This window comes from Nicotiana tabacum, chromosome 4, assembly GCF_000715075.1.
Source record: "Nicotiana tabacum cultivar K326 chromosome 4, ASM71507v2, whole genome shotgun sequence".
NCBI lineage: Eukaryota > Viridiplantae > Streptophyta > Magnoliopsida > Solanales > Solanaceae > Nicotiana > Nicotiana tabacum.
In genome coordinates this window covers 60,998,114-61,015,108 of record NC_134083.1, presented here as the reverse complement: position 1 = coordinate 61,015,108, position 16,995 = coordinate 60,998,114, and the positions used below count along the sequence as shown (strand labels likewise).

The following is a 16,995-nucleotide window of genomic DNA, read 5'->3' as shown; positions in this document are numbered from 1 at the left end:
CAAGAATTGGAAAGAGAGTAGACGAGCTAATAAGTTTCACACAAGACAAGCATGAAATCAAAGCCTTTGCTCCATAATATAATTCATAGCGATGAAAGGTGACCAAGAATATTGTACAATGTAGTGCCTAAAAGCAGCAACGGGACCATTCAGTGACCCAAAAGAAAAGAGCTAAAGACAGACAAAAAGAACCAAGATATGCAGTTAGGACCAAAAGACTTGTCACATTTTGGTTAACATCTCTCTGCAACAAAATTAAGGAACCCTGGTATGAAAAGCCTTTTCACGTTAGTGCTACTGTTGATGATAAGGAGGCATTGCAGTAGAATAAGGTATGCCATTCTGTCCATGCATTGGCATCACCCCGGAGCCCATCTGAGGAGGCACACTAGCAGGTGGCATGTAAGGGTGACTATGCATCTGCATTGGCATTCCTGGATTTGCTGTGGCGGCAGCAGAGTTCCAGCCTGCAGAATGCTGAGGCGGAGCAACACCTGGAGCTGGAGCATAATGGGCAGGGCCACCGTATGGATGAACACCTGGACCTCCTATCTGAGGCTGCTGCCCAAAGATTGAAGGTTGAGAATTCAACATAGGGGTATTTGGGATTGTGTAATCTCTGCTGCGATCATTATTAACCTGAAATCAGTAAAGATATCCATTCAATTTAGACAATGACTTGTGCCCTCACTGGGAAAAGGAAAAGAAAGAAAAGGCTAAGGAGGCATGGGAGTATAAGCAATGAGCAAAAAAGAGATGGCTGACACTAAATCACAGAGTCCCCCTTACAGATTAATATCTCAAGCTTATAAAGCTTTCTCCACAAAGTTGCTTTTACCTTTATACTAAGATCAGTGTGTCGAGAGTAAGTGACATGAAGCTTGCAATATCCACCTTCATATATGGAATGTCCTTCTAAAGCTCCCTTCGCAACAACAGCTGTGCGTACATCTGTAGAATCATCAAATCTATTGCTTAGTTCAACTCACAAGCATCTTAGTATAGAATAATCAACTCAGATCCATTACTTCTGAGTTTGTACAAGCACCAATTCACAAGAGGAAACCTTGTTCTTCAGAGTATACGAAATTGAAAATAATTTTTTGACCAATCTAAAATATTTCCTTATCAAAAAAGAAAACATTTTTTTGACTAATATACCCACTATTTTCTTTTACACGAGACGCTTGAGAGGAAAACCAAAGTTGAAAAAAAGGACAGCTGGAAGTATATGACCCAATAAATATTCACTAGAAAGAAGTAGCCTCCTTGACTATAGAATGCCATGCATAAATCACAACATAATATAATGTCAAGAAGCTGAGAACAGTGTTTGGTCACTATGCCAAATGCTTTTAGAACATTGGAGCAAGAAAGTTCTGACTTGCGATTTGCAAGGGTAAGAACAATTACTGGCAAATTAACTGCACTTCATCTTACCAGGATATTGTATCAGAGCCTGAACCCCTCCATTCTTATCAAACATAGCAATCTTAAGTACAGGACCGAAAGCTGAGAAAACCTGAGGACATATGAAGGAAAATGAGGAAGCAATAAAACAACTCAGAAGACAGATCACAAGAGAATGTACAAAAGCTTTTTAGCAACTGAAGAGGGATGTTACCGTGTGTAGGACATCCAAGGTAACTGCATACTGCATGTTCTCAATGGAAGCAAGAAGAACATTACTCTCAGGTTCCAGTTTCTTCCCATCCAAACCCAAACTGAACTGTGACACGGATGGAAGAAATTTCAAAGAAAGGACAAACAGCATCTCAAGACAAGCTTGCCACCTAGGAACATATCTCAAACCACAGAAACTAGAAAAAGATTTGCACACCATGTAAAGACATACATACACACCAATCAATAAACTACGCCTCAATCCCATATTAGAGTAGGATATACATTCACACTTATCCAATTAATTCCTGCTGTATGAAAGGGCAGTATCATAAAGTAATCCCACAGAAAGCACAACACCAGCAACAAGGAAACTGGAAGACAAAAATTTACCAATCCTAGAAAATCCTCTATGTGCAACTGATGCCTGCATACACATACACACACACGCACAGAGAGAGAGAGAGAGAGAGAGAGAGAGAGAGAGAGAGAGAGAGAGCTGTGACTGATGCATTACCTGACCACTTGCATCTATGGCTGAGGGAGCAATGGGAAGGTGAGGATTGGTGTAGTCCCTAAATCAGAAACATATACACGATATAAGATTGAAAGAGGAGGAGGAAATAATAAACCCAAACAAATTAAGTCATATACACGATACAATAAAGTATGATGAAGACTGCGCAAAAGCAATCTGTATGACCAGCTTTCAATAATTAAAACAAGTCATCAATTATGAATGTGTATGTTTGTATAGAAGATTGGGTGACTTTCAGTAGGTTCTCTACTTTTTGGTGCACTGTTTGTATACAGGAGTTTTCCTTCCCAGCATCTTTATCCCGAAAATAGTGCATGTGCGTGAGGGGAGGAGGATGGAGATCATTTTTACCTGCTACGATGACTCTGAAACTTCACGCTCAGATCCGTATGAGCAGAATATGTGATTTTAAGTGTACATGGTCCAAGTTCTGGAATCAAGTAACTAATGCATGAGAGAAGAAAAAATCAGTTAACTGCCCCTCATGAACAAGAAGTAGCTAATAAATATTTCTCCAGAACAGCAATTGAGTATAGTAAGAAAATTTAGAGCATATATTTTTCCCTTCACAAGATCATAGAAATTAGAATTCCATTAATAGCTCCGAGCATAGGTACATTTAAGCAGCCAGCCGACCCTCTGAATTTTAGCCAACTAAATTAAACGGGAAGACCAAACAATCATCTTTTCTGACAAGCATTTTTACAAGGATCAGCCCTCTTTCTCAGAAAGTCCTAGTTATGAATGCATTCTGTAGCAGGATTTAAAAAACAGAGTTTGATAAGCTCATTAGCCCCATTAACTAGAACTTAAATGAACACAAGAAGAAGGTGCCTGAAATGCCAATATAAAATATATGGAACGGGCTAAGGAGCATGTGTGTACCCCTTTAGTAAATTCTTAAAAAGCTCCTCAAAGATGTCCAGCCCCAATGTATATGCACCACATCTACAAAAATGATCCATAACCCAGCCAAAAATATAATCCAACATCACCTGGGAATGCTTCTTCCATCCAGGGCATCCTTTGCTGAAGTAGCGGTTTCTGCATCAGAAAATTGCACCAGAGCCTGAGGAGGGTTCAAGGAGGTGAGGGACTTGTCAGTTAATTAGGAGGTCAACAAACATATTGAGACTAATCAAGCTTGGTCGAATCCATCTTTCTGAAGCATAAATACCTGGAACCCGGCAGTCTTCTCAAATGTTGTAATCTTGTGCACAAATCCAAAAGCTGAAAACACCTGAAAGAATATGATAATTTCAGAAATAGATCTATTCAATGCTAAAAAATTATAAATTTGGAGAAATCCTACATGCTAATGTGCACTTCCAGTCATGCTCTTCTCAAGTATTAGAAACAAATCCTATAAACAACATTTCTGTTTTTAATGATTATCAGTTATACCATCACAGAATAATACTGCAAATATTTTCTAATCAAGGAGTATTTCACAACAGTTGACCTAAAGAGGTTCTAAAAATGCAAAGGATATCGATAGGAGGAAGTACAAAAGAAGACCATCCCTCCTGTCATTTACTGCAAGGATACAAACAAAGGCACAAAACTACCTGAACTTGAACATGTGATGCAAACAAAACTACCTGAACATGAGAGACAGTTCACTGAAGTCACCAAATATAGGTCAACCACTCATGTATTCAGAAAATTCCACAAGAAAAAAAATTAACTTTCGCATCTGTGAATAAAGCCTAGGGCTCATTTCTTCATTACAAGGGCAACCTTGTCAAACAAAGCTCATAATCAAGAAGTTCTCAGCATCAGTAAGTCGCCTCAAGCTTGTAAAATCTTGGCCCAAAGCTGAGCAAGCTCCATTCCTTGAAGCAGTCTTTAAGAAAACCAAACTTTCCATCTATTAACATCCTAATAACACTAAAACTAGAGGGAAGGAGATTATTTCTTAAGCTAGTATCGAAGTTAAAAGGTTTTAGAAAATTTAAGACAAGCAAGTCATGGAGAGGGTAAGTTTAGAAAACAAAATATCTGAGTCGTATATAGATGGTTATCTGGCTTTGTGTTGAGCCTAATTGAGTTGGATCCTAAACTTTCAAGTTAATTAATCAAAAAGACATTATTACTCTAAGAAAAGCAAGCAAATTCTGCATCCATTGCAAGTTTCCAGATGCACATGCAACAAGTTTGCCTTGGACAACGAAAAACTGCAACTCCATTATGCATATGCTAAGGAGGGATGAAGATTTTGAGGAATAAGAATCATCTGACACTCCAAGAAAGTCAGGAAAGTTAGATGAGGAGAAGAAGGGAAGGAAGAGCTTGAGTTAAGCAAAAGAGAAAGGAGACAAACACACATTCGCTCTTTCTCCCGAAGCAATAAGCTGCCACTGAAGATATATCCTGGACACTGGCCTGCTGATCCATTCAATTTCATGTCAAAGAGTGCTCAATAAAGCATGAAATAGCCCAACCTAATTACCAAAACTACAGAAAAACCTTTCTATGAAGAAGATTTCCTTTCCACCAAGGTACATGGGAAGTAATGTAATCCTTACCAAATGTAAAACATCAATACTGACAAGGCGGGCATCATTCCCCTCAATTGTAACCAACAACACATTTCCAGCTACATCTGCTGTAGTTTTGTTGTTCACTATCTCTTGCCTGTTAGAATATTGTAGGTAGACGGTTTTCCCTCGTACCTGAGCCGGTTCTGAGGAAGAGGCGTAGTACGATATCATTGCAATAGCTTGATTTAATTCTGCCTACACATATTAACACTTCAGAAACAAGAAAATCAAGTTTTGAAGGACGTGCAGTTTGACAAGAAAACAGAAATGTAATGAAAGAGCATGGTGAACTAGCTGCTTACGAACTCTCTCTCTTTTTTTATGAGGAAAGGTGAGTAATTTTATATTTTGAGAAAGTAGAATTAATATAAGCAAACTTGACCAAGCACTAAGATGGTGCAGATCAGCCCAAAATTTGACCAGATACTTACTAACTCTATAAATGCCTGATTCCGGTTCGCTCCAACATTACACTTGGTATTAACGACTTTACCAAATGGCTTCCCCAATTCGATCAGCTCCTCCTCTGTGCACTCCCATGGTAAGTTTCTCAAATGAAGGACCTTTGATGGTGGCTGTGTGTATCGAAACTGGGGTTGGCTAGACCCAGATGCCATCCTAACTATAAAGACAAGCTTCAAACAGAATAACAAAATTAAAATGGTATTCGCTCAATAATAACACTCCTCGAGCTGTCAAAGCTAAGAGCCTGATTGGATTATGAGCAGTATATAAACTATATAAAATTTGATGCTAAATGTGCCAGCGCAATAATCAAATGTTACCTTGTGTAATTTTCTTATCAAAAAATATATGTAATCTTGTGTAATATAATGCGCTTAAATAGAAAGCAATTCTGCAGGAATATAATTAGAATAAGTACAACCATTGCCACAAATTATCTTTCTTATTCATACTAGGAATGCCTCTTATGTTAAGCTTTCAAATGAAGGTATATACTGTGTAACTATAACCTGCTCAACCCGGTTTTTTATATCAGGGTCAACCCATTATATTTTTCCTTATCGCACGCAAAGTTAACGCGAAACACCAATAAAGAAAGAGAAAATTAGGTAGAACGTTGGCATTTAATGCATTTAAGCAAAATTCTCTGCTAGAACATGACTTGTGTTCTCGCTAAACTAAACATCAACTCTTCAAACTTCAGTCATTCAATTACATTGGCGAATCCATGTTATACTGGTGTCATCACATTACATCAGTCCTTCCCCTTCCCCTCTCCACCAAAAATAAATACTTAAGTGAAGAACCCAGAAAACATCACCCTAAGAAAATGAAGCGAATCACAAGCTTCCACCAACAGGAAAACAATTAATTTATCCACAGATAATAAGCAACATATCTAATTTATGCAGCTAAAAAGACATCAACTTTATGGTCAACCAACTACAAACCCGGATAGGACAGTGAATCGAACGTAATCGTCAGCTGGATTTAGTACCAGATTAACCGGGACATGATAAAATAGGAGGAAAAAACATACAATATCGTACAATCCCTCTACTCAAACTCATCGAATATATAAAAACAAAAAGGGAAAAAAGGAGCTAATTGATTGAAATCATTGTCGCCGTCAAAAAATGTTCAAACGCAAACGTTTAAATTAGAATGAAGAAGAGAGATTAGGGCACAAAACGAGGGGAAAACATAATCATGTGATATTGAATTAGAAACCCTAAAACAACGTTTTGATTTGAATGAACAAAAAACATAGATTTAGAGCAGCCATACCTATGTTATCTGAGATTAGGGTTTCACAGACGGAAACGGAAGAGCGCACAGCTTTGAGTCGTGACAACGCAGTATTCGATTAATTGATATGAATATTAGTATTATTTTTTATGGTGAAGAATATATGACTTATATATACCTCTTGAATGAAGGATGCAAAGCATATACGAAATTAAACTCGATTAATGAAAGTTCAAAGACTAGGAATAGTATGAAAATGTTTCTTTCAAGAATTGGATAACAATATTTGTTTTTATGACCTATTACGATTTTAGAAATCAAATAATTTTTACATCAAATTATCTTCAGGCCATTGTTACTCTTCTAATGTAGATTAGAAACAAATTAAATTTTGTATTGAAATTGATGTAACTATGAACTATGTTTTTTATCGAAATACTCGCCTTGACTCAACTATAAGATTTAACAATTGGATACATATGAAGTTTCTAGTCACCATGGACGCGAACGGTTATCAAATGGGTGAAACCTTTCAATGACTTGTTTCTCTAAGGTTCCGTAGTAATTGTATATGCTGAAATATAATATGACATGTGGTCGCCTAAAGGAAGTACACGTGGAACTCAAGACATGGACGAAAATCGAACACAGTTATTTTACTTGTCACCGGAAAGGATAACGTTCATAAAAGTGTATTAAATATTTTGCGCCCGGTAACATTTAATAGGGAATATTCTGCAGCATTAAGAGCGACGCTCTGTTACAAAGAATTTGAAATTTATGTTCACCGTTATGTATTTACCAATGAACCTCATAATTAACATTTAAGGAGGACATGATCCTAGGACTTCTTTCCCTAGAGATAGCTATAAATAGTGAGCTTAGTTATCATTGTAAGAGACACGAATTTTCTGGCAAAACTTATATTATATTCTATACGAAACTTAATACAATCTTATTTTCTTGCTTTTTGATCTCATCATTGTTGTGCCCGAAAACTTTGTTCACGTAACCGTCATCTCTGTTGTTTCGTTTATATTTCAAGGCTAAATATTGTACATTTCTTCAATTATTGTATTATTTCATGATCAAATTAACTCATTTGTCTAAAAATCATGTATAAATTTAACTATACCATTTTACGGGTAAACAGTTTGGCGCCCACCGTTAGGCCTAGACAGTCGTGCAACTAAATTGATCCTTGCCTTTTTTACTAACGTGTTTTGATTACTTTGTCTTATAAAAAAATCACGAAAATGGCAAATAACACTGTTAACGACACACACAACCCTAAAATTCGAGGGGATCAGCCTCATTTCGAGGATTCAATCATTGACACCCGCAGTGAGGGGAATGCACGTCAGTGCATGACAGGCAGTACCCTCGAAGGTTCGGGAGACAACTCCTGATGATGCTGACGAGGAGCAAGTAGCGGATGCTGTGAGGATCTTGCAAGAGCAACATGCAATCATTCTAGGCCATCTCACGCAGCAGGATCAGGTTATGACGGAACTGAAGCTAGCATTATTAGATTCTTCGAATAATGCAAACATATGAGATATAATTCCTCTTGTTGTTCCCGCAGACGAAACAATGCAGAGAGTCGACAACAACAATCCCAGGGGTGAAGTTGGCTCTGACGTGACGGGGGGGGAGCAGATCCGCTCTCAACAACGATAACGATTCGTTCAAGGATAAACTTTTACGGTTTATGAGGGAAATAAATGCCCGCATTGATCAAATCCAAGGCGCACCACTAGTATTGAAAGGCCCGAACTTGAAGAAGTATATTCAATTACCGCACAAGCTGAGTGCGGCACCAGAACTAATCCCGAAGCGATTCAAAATGCCTGAAATTCCAAAGTATGATGGAACTTCAGACCCACATGAGCATATTACTACATGTACAATGGCGGTGAAAGGAAATAATTTAGCTCCTCACGGAATTGGATCTGTGTTGCTAAAGAAATTCGGAGAAACTCTCACGAGGGGAGCTCTAACGTGGTATTCATTATTACCCGAGCATTCGATAGATTCCTTCGAGATGCTCGCAGATTCTTTCATTAAGGCTCATGCCGGGGCCAGAAAAGTGCAAGTCCGGAAGGCCGACATATTCAGGATCGCACAGAAAGAATCTGAATTATTACGAGAGTTTGTTACTCGATTCCAGAAAGAAAGAATGTTGCTCCCGACCGTCCCAGATGAATGGGTAGCTGAAGCATTCACCAAAGGATTGATTCCAAAATGTTTAGACGCTTCCCGGAAGCTGAATGAGAGCCTGCTTGAGTTTCAAGCAACAACTTGGGCAAATGTACACAACCGATAAGAGTCAAAGATAAGGATCGAATATGACTAGGTCGGTTTTTCATCATCGGCCAAAGGACGGGAGAAAAGCAAAACAAAATCAAAGGATGAATACGACGCGGATAGACGGACTTCGAGGGGCCGGTTTTTGCCCTACGAGAGGACCGAAAGTCATGGCAGAAACTTTCGGGCACCAAACAAATTCATCAATGACAGAGGGACCGATCGTGGTCGAAATAATAGATCACTCCAGGATAAGGAGACGTCGGGGTCTCGGGGTCCTTCTTACCCCAAGTTATCGGAATATAACTTCAACGTTAGTATAGTGGATTTGGTGTCAGCCATGAGAAACATTAAGGATGTACGATTCCCGAGACCTATGAGATATGATTCCAGTCAGAGAGATCCCAACTTATGGTGCGAGTACCATGGGACGAAAGGTCACTGGATAGGGGACTACCGACATATCTTAGAGGAGGTGGCAACATTATTAAAGAACGACCACCTTAGAGAATTCTTGAGTGACCGAGCTAAGAACGATTATGGTCGTAACAGAGATAACGCGGAACTTCCGAAAGCAGGAAAATAACCCTCATGCCAAACGATCAATATGTTCTTCGGGGGAGATGAGATTAATGGGGTCACCTTTTTGGTAGCAAAGAAGATTAAAGTATCGATAACTAATAGTAAAAGACTCTGGGAAGACGATATTACTTTCATGGAGGAAGACGCATATGGGTTGTTGTTACCACACGACGCCGCACTGGTAATCTCTTTAAATGTGTTAGATTTCAAGATTAAACGTGTTCTAGTGGATCCAGGAAGTTCGGCTAATATGATATGATGGAGAGTATTGGAACAAGCTAAACTCGACATAAGCATTATTCCGACAACAAAGCTCCTTGCTGGATTCAACCTTGCGAGCGTGACGACCCGGGGAGAGATCTTGCTGCTCACGAATGCTGAAGGGGTAATGAAAAAAATTCTCTTCTAAGTAATAAATGGTGATATGGGATACAACATCATCCTGAGGAGGCCATGGTTACACAAGATGAAAGCTATACCTTCAACATATCACCAATTACTGAAGTTTCCAATGCCCAAAGGAATCAAGCAGATAAGAGGTGATCAACCGACAGCAAGGGAGATGAATGCAATCTCAGTTTCCCCATAGAAAGGGGAAGGAGCGCACGACATACCAATTACAGGAACTTACACCTTTTCCCGAGTTAGAAGGAGGTAGCCGAGGAGCATAGTCGTTAGAACAATATCAGGTACCAAGATATTTCTAAGTTCTGGAAGAGACGGACGCAACGAAGTCCACGGCGGAGGAATTGGAGCAAGTGGCATTGTTCGAAGAATTCCTAGAAAGAAAATTTCATTCGGGGACAGGACTGCACCCCGAGCTCAGGTCTGGTTGTATTGAATTCCTTAAACTTAACGCTGATTGTTTTGCATGGTCGCACGAGGATATGACAGATATCCTGACGGAAATAGCCGTACACAAGCTGAGTTTGAATTCCAACATACCACCAGTACGACAGAAAAAACGTCCTATTGCCGAGTTCAGGAATAAATTCATCAAAGAAAAGGTAACACGCTTGCTTAAAATCGGTTCGGTCAGAGAGGTAAGATATCCAGACTGGCTATCCGTATTACGAGATTAGGCCGATAAGAGAATGATAATTATTAATTAATAATAAAATATGGCAAAGTCATTGAGCCTATTCTATTACAAAAGTTCCACACATGGAATGTCGTCGGCATTCTTCTCCTACTTGTTACAATTGCTTTAGCGCGAGCAACAAGGAAAGGGAAGGGCATGACAGAAGGGAAATAGATTAGTTGTTCCTAAGAAGAACAATAAATTTTGCATGTGCGTAGACTATAAAGATCTTAACAAATCATGCCTGAAAGACTCGTTCTCACTGCCAAATATCGATCAAATGATTGATGCCACGATCGGGCACGAGTTGATGAGTTTCCTTGATCCTTATTTCGGGGTACAACCAAATTAAGATGAACCCAGAAGATCAGGAAAAAAATCATTTATAACGAATTTCAGTACATATTGTTACAATGTAATGGCCTTCGGGTTAAAAAATGTCGGAGCCACTTATTAATGGCTCGTAAATAAGATGTTTGAAAAGCAAATAGGAAAGACCATGGAAGTTTACATAGACGATATGCTCATTAAGTCTTTGAATGCAGGTGACCACCTTAAGCGTTTACAAGAAACATTCGACATCCCGAGGAAGCATAACATGAAACTAAACCCCGAGAAGTGCGCTTTCGGGGTCAGTTCTGGTAAGTTCCTAAGGTTTCTGGTCTCACGAAGGGGAATTAGGGTAAACCCCGACAAAATCAAGGTCGTAGACGATATCCCGGATCAATTGTCAAGCGTAAAGGAAGTCCAAAGACTCACATGAAGGCTATCAGCTTTGAGCAGGTTCATTTCCCCGGTCGTCGGAAAAATGTCATCGCTTCTTTATATTGCTAAAAAAGAAGAATAATTTCGAATGGACACCGGAGTGACACCATGCTTTGAGGGACATGAAGAAATACTTATCAAGCCATATATTGCTCTCGAGACCAAAAGAAGGTGAAACATTACTAGTCCACCTCGCGGTTTTAGAAGTTACGGTATATGCGGTTTTAGTCCGGGGGGATGAAGGTACGTAATTTCCCATTTATTACGTTAGCAAAATTTTAACGGGAGCAGAAACTCGCTACCCACATTTGGAAAAGCTAGCCTTAGCTCTCGTAGTCACCGCTCGGAAGCTGAGGTCCTACTTTCGATGCCACCCGATAGTTGTGGTGACTACTTTTCCTTTGTGGAATATCCTCCACAAACCCGAGCTCTCGGGTATATTGGCCAAATAAGCTGTCGAAATGAGTGAATTCGACATAGAATATAAACTAAGGACTGCAATTAAGTTACAACTCTTGGCTGACTTCGTGGCCGATTTTAGTATGGGAATACTACCTGTGGCAACTAAGGAGGCAGTAATGGTGTCAGAATCGACATCGGGGGTTTGGACCTTATTTACGGACGGAGCTTCGAACGTAAAAGGGTCCGGGATCAGAATAGTCTTAATTACTCCTTTGAGGGAAACCTTAAGGCAGACCATCAGAACAATCCTTTTAACTAACAGTGAAGCAGAGTATGAAGCTTTGATTGCAAGACTCAAATTGGCCCGGGGACTTGATTCCGAGGTTATCGAAATCAAATGTGGCTCACAACTGGTGGTAAATCAGGTCTATGGAATCTTTGATACCAAAAAAGAACGTATGCAACAATGCGTGATAAAGGTCCAGGCTCTTTTGGCACGATTAAGGGAATGGTCAGTTATTCATATCCCGAGGGAGGATAACGCAGAAGCGAATGCATTAGCAAACTTAGGATCATCGACAGAAATAAAGGGATCAGAGTCTGGAACGGTGGTACAACTGATGAACTCAATCCTGGATACAAATGGTTACTATGAGGTGAATTCAGCTAGTCTGGTCTGGGACTAGAGAAATGAAATAATCAACTACCTCGAGCACGAAAAGTTGCCCGACGACCCCAAAGCATCACAAGCGTTACGTGCTAAAGCTGCAAGTTATAGCTTCAGGAAAGGCCAATTGTATAGAAAATCTTTCCAAGGCCTGGTGGCCCGGTGTTTAGGAGTGTCAGAAGCTGACTATGTCATGAGAGAAATCCACGAAGGGATATGCGGCAACCACTCAGGTGCAGGGTCTTTGGTGCTGAAATTGGTACAGGCAGGATATTATTGGCCTCGCATGGAACAAGACGCCAAAGATTTCGTACGAAAATTTGATAGATACTAAAGTTACGCATCACTAATACATCAACTAGTAGAACCCTTACATTCGGTTCTGTCCCCATGGTCGTTCATGAAATGGGGGATGGACATCGTCGGACCGCTGCCACCGGCTCCCGAAAAGGTAATATTTTTTTTAATTTTGACTGATTATTTTTCTAAATGGGTGGAAGCAGGTTCTTATCAGAAGATCGGAGAACGCAAAGTGGTCGATTTCCTATGAAAAAATATAATTTGCAGGTTTAGGATACCAAAAGAGATAGCATGCGACAATGGGCCACAATTTATCGGTGCAAAAGTTACAAAATTCCTTGAAGACTTGAAAATAAAGAGGATCACATCTTCTACTTATCATCCAAGCACAAATGGTCAAGCGGAGTCAACAAACAAAGTGATTATTTAAAACCTCAAGAAAAAGTTGGAAACAACAAAAGGCAAATGGCACGAAGAATTTCCCGGAGTTCTATGGGCCTACCGAACCACGACCAAATCGAGCACATGAGAAACTCCTTTTTCTCTTTGTTTACGGTGTTGAAGCCCTAATCCCGGTAGAAGTGGGCGAATCTACTTTGAGATATTCTCAGACAAATGGAGAATCGAACGACAAAGCAATGCTAAACAACTTGGAACTGCTCAAGGAACACAGAGACTTAGCGCATGTAAGGATAGCAACTCAAAAGCAGAGAATAGAGTGATATTATAATCAAAGAGCCAACTTTTGTTATTTCAAAATAGGAGACTTGATTCTAATGAAAGTAACCCAAAGTACTAGAGAGATCAACGCGAGAAAGCTAGGTCCAACGTGGGAAGGTCTCTACCGGATTTCAGCTATTGTTGGGAAAGGTTTATACAAGTTGGAGAACCAGAATGGAGACAAGTTGCCCAACAACTTGAACGTGGAACACGTCAAAAGATATTATTGTTGATGAACATTATTCAAGAGGAAAGTATGTGCTGCACTCTTTTTCCCTTCGTTCAGTTTTTGTCCCAATTGGGTTTCTTCTGTAAGGTTTTTTTAATGAGGCAGCAACAGAAAGTATACTACGAAGACAACAACAATAAGACCTTTGATAACAAGTCAAACAAACAAGCTTCCACTCTGGGATGATTATGTAATCTTTGGTTCGATAGCAAATTCCCATCGGAAAGTTAAGTTTGCTACCGAACAAGGGTTACCCTACCGTTCGCGAGCACAAACCACTAGAGGACTGTTAGGTATTCTTTCGCTCGATAGCATGGATTCCTAAGGGGAAGTAAGGTATATTGCCGAGTGAAGGATTACATAGCAATTCATTGGTGGAACCTTCGAAGATACAAGACTTTCAGTGTTCCAATCTGCACTCTTCGCATTCGAATACTGGGGGAATGATATGAAGATACAACAACAATGACTGCCACGTCACCCAGGAAATGAAAATCCGAAAATAAAATGCATCATCGGGACGGGGGACTGTGCAGCCATCCCCCTAGAAACAAGTTGTACAAGATAGCCACAAGTAATGGCAATTTCTTTTCCGCATAGTAAGATTCTTATGTATTTTTTGAAATAGAAGGAATAAAATGAAATCCTTTTGCTTTTATCTTGTTTCTTGTCCGAACGATGAGCTAACTTTGTCATTTGAAAGTTAAACAAGTACTTTAAATGTTAGTGCTGTAATGAACATGAGATGTCCTCTTCAAGAGCACCGTAAACATAATAGGGCCCTCTTTTATAAAAACCCTCACGTTAAAGGGTTGGTTCCATAAGAATCAATGCCCGGAATCTAAAATTCCATCGGGGAAAAATTCACCTGAAGTCGTATATGAAAAGGACGCAAAAAGAAAACTTGGCAAATATTCACAGAAACCTTCACGTAAAAGGGAAACTTGCGCGAATATTCATAGAAACCCTCACATAAAAGGAATAATACTCGGAACCAAAATGCTTCGAAGAAAAGGCATCCGAGACTACACATAGTAAAGTGCCAATAGAACAACATGCGTAGAATGCTTGACCAAGTGCAAAAGTTAAAGATTTGCATGGATATTCAAATGAAAGTACGACTCAAATGATACTTGAGCAAAAATATATCTTTAGTTAGAAGAACGGGCCAAAACGATAAAAGTACAAAATGGGAAAAGAAAGATAAAGCTAAACTGCAGTGCCTCCGGAACCATGAGGAAGATAAGTATTCGCATCCCCGGGAAAAGTAGGCGTTTTCACCAATGGCTCGACGTTTTCCCTAGTTTGGTCTTCCATCATCGCCTTCCGATCCCTTTTCAGTTTCCGAAAACTCGAAACCGAAATCAGAAGAACTTGGAGCATCAGACTATGCCGGGAGTCCATTTTTTGCAGCCAACTCAAGCACTAGGGCATTGTTCAACAAGCACTTCCCGAGAGTGCCTGAATCTTTTCTCAGTCTTTTTCTGAAGCCAAAGGCTTCAGATAGTTAGCAAGCTTCACATGTTAGGATAGCAAGTTGCATCTAATAGAGACCGAAAGAGTAATGTTCCTCCTCCTTTGTGGATCTTTAGAAGGGACAACATAATTTTGCCCCAAATTCCCATGAACTGGGGACTGTGGAAGAGGAACACCTTCTTCGTGGTCAGGTGCGACCGATGGAGGTGATGTAGCAACTGCTGGTGGAAGAGTGGATGAAGATGGAAGTGATGTAGCAGTTGCTGGTGTTGGTGAAGGTGGAGATAAAGCTGATGGAGTTGAAGAAAGAGAAACATTTGCATCAAATGTAGTGTCGGTTGTTGGATGCTCACAAACCAAAGACGGAAAGGACCCGGTACTTTGCCCCGCAACACCGGTTATAACAATTGGGGCCCGAAAATGAGAGTTGGCATATTCTACCAAATTAAATTCTCCCCATAGTGTCGAGACATCATCTTCCGTTAGTGTAACTATCTCAACAGGTCGAGCATCCTGTTGAGATGACGAGGATCGTCACCTTATATGTAAAGAAGATCCCTCATCAACATGTTCTTCATCATCATCAATCATCACGGTGTCTATGATCGGCTCGGAAGGAGGACCAGTTGTCATCGCCACTGGAGATGACTCGGGGGCATCAGTTTTTGCCCTCTTATTCTTTTCCCCAACCGCGGAGGAATGTCTTCTCTTTGGTTGCTTATCCTCCGACCGGGGACTCCGTAAAGAAGAGTTTGCGCCCGAAGCAGGCTCGGAGATACCTGTTCGAGTAAGTGCTTCCTGAAGCAGCCTCACTGCATCAGCATGATCAGCCAAAATGTCAACCTCGGGGACAACAACAGAGCCCGCAGGTAGACCTAATTTCATGAACAAAGTCAGAAGGGTTCAATCAAGTTCTTCATAATGGAAGCAATGTAAATTAAAATTATCATGATTTTTGGCCTTCCACCCATAATTAAGGGCTAGTTCTTTCCATAAACAAGTTTCGGGCATCGTGACATCCAAAATTGTTTGAACCCACCGGTCTAAACCTGCTACCACCAATGGGATCCATCGAGTTACGAGTGCGGTTCCAAGTAGTCGGAAAGGATAAATCAGTTGTCGGAATAATGTCGTTGGTGGCAATTGCAACGAACCGTTCCATCCACCCACGGTCGTTGTCATCATCCATGCTAGACAGCAAAGCATGGTGGCCACCCTTGCAAAGGTTTATCATTCCCCCACGGAAGATTTTGGGGGAATAAAATTTCATCATATGAGCTAAGGTTATGTCACAATCCAAAATCAATCGTCGTGATGGCGCCTATCGTGGAACTAGGCCAATCTCAACTCAACAACCCAACACCAACAACAATAAGTTTGAAAACGTTAACGAAAGCATTTAACATTTAAGAAAAACTGTTTAAAATATATGAAAATCCCAAAGTGATACAATCCAACCCAAAACCAGGGTGTCACTGAGTACATGAGCATCTAGATTAGAAATACAGTCTATTATAGTGTCTAGAGATATAAACTGAAAGTACGACAAAGATTATGAAGGAGAGTCAAGGCCCGCGAATGCTGTGCATCTACCCTGATAGTCTCCAAAACTCGAGAATCCTCAATCGCCTGGATCTACACACGAGATGCAGGGAGTAACGTGAGTACACCAACTCAGTAAGTAACAAGTCCAAACTTTGGACTGAAAGGTAGTGACGAACTCAACCTCAATAGGTAAAACAAAAATAAATGTGCAGAAACGTAGGCATGCTTTCAAGTCAAATATACAACTCAAACAGTAAAGGAAATACATATCTGAACAGAGTAAGGTATACAGCTCAGCTATCTCTACATGCCAATGCACAGACTGTATGAAATACACCATGTGCTTCACTCTCAAGTATTCAACCACTCGGTACTGTATATGGCCATCCGGCCCAGGGAAATCCATCCCGGAACATATACAACACTGACTATAAGTCACTAGTACCGAGGAAAAAGGGCAATCCAACCCTGTGGAGAAATCCATCTCCAAGTATCAAGTACTTC

At 40.2% G+C, this 16,995-nt stretch overlaps 1 protein-coding gene across 6 annotated transcripts in view; it reads right to left on the bottom strand.

Annotated features, from left to right (window-relative positions):
• Positions 1-52: 52 nt before the first annotated feature.
• LOC107804511 (polypyrimidine tract-binding protein homolog 2) overlaps positions 53-16,995 on the bottom strand; it is a 120,384-nt gene continuing 103,441 nt past the window's right edge. Inside the window, exons 1-12 of one of the 6 annotated variants that reach the window (XM_075251942.1) lie at positions 6,457-6,528; positions 5,136-5,339; positions 4,690-4,899; positions 4,489-4,549; positions 3,339-3,401; positions 3,157-3,230; positions 2,513-2,605; positions 2,141-2,198; positions 1,625-1,729; positions 1,441-1,522; positions 839-951; positions 53-639 (exon numbers count right to left, since the gene is read on the bottom strand). In XM_075251942.1, coding sequence (XP_075108043.1) covers positions 295-639; positions 839-951; positions 1,441-1,522; positions 1,625-1,729; positions 2,141-2,198; positions 2,513-2,605; positions 3,157-3,230; positions 3,339-3,401; positions 4,489-4,549; positions 4,690-4,754 — 1,059 coding nt within the window. In that variant the 5' untranslated portion in view covers positions 4,755-4,899; positions 5,136-5,339; positions 6,457-6,528 and the 3' untranslated portion in view covers positions 53-294. Of the gene's footprint in view, positions 640-838; positions 952-1,440; positions 1,523-1,624; positions 1,730-2,140; positions 2,199-2,512; positions 2,606-3,156; positions 3,231-3,338; positions 3,402-4,488; positions 4,550-4,689; positions 4,915-5,135; positions 5,340-6,456; positions 6,529-16,995 lie in introns of those variants that run through there. The other 5 variants (XM_075251943.1, XM_075251944.1, XM_075251941.1 and 2 more) reach the window with 5 other exon arrangements.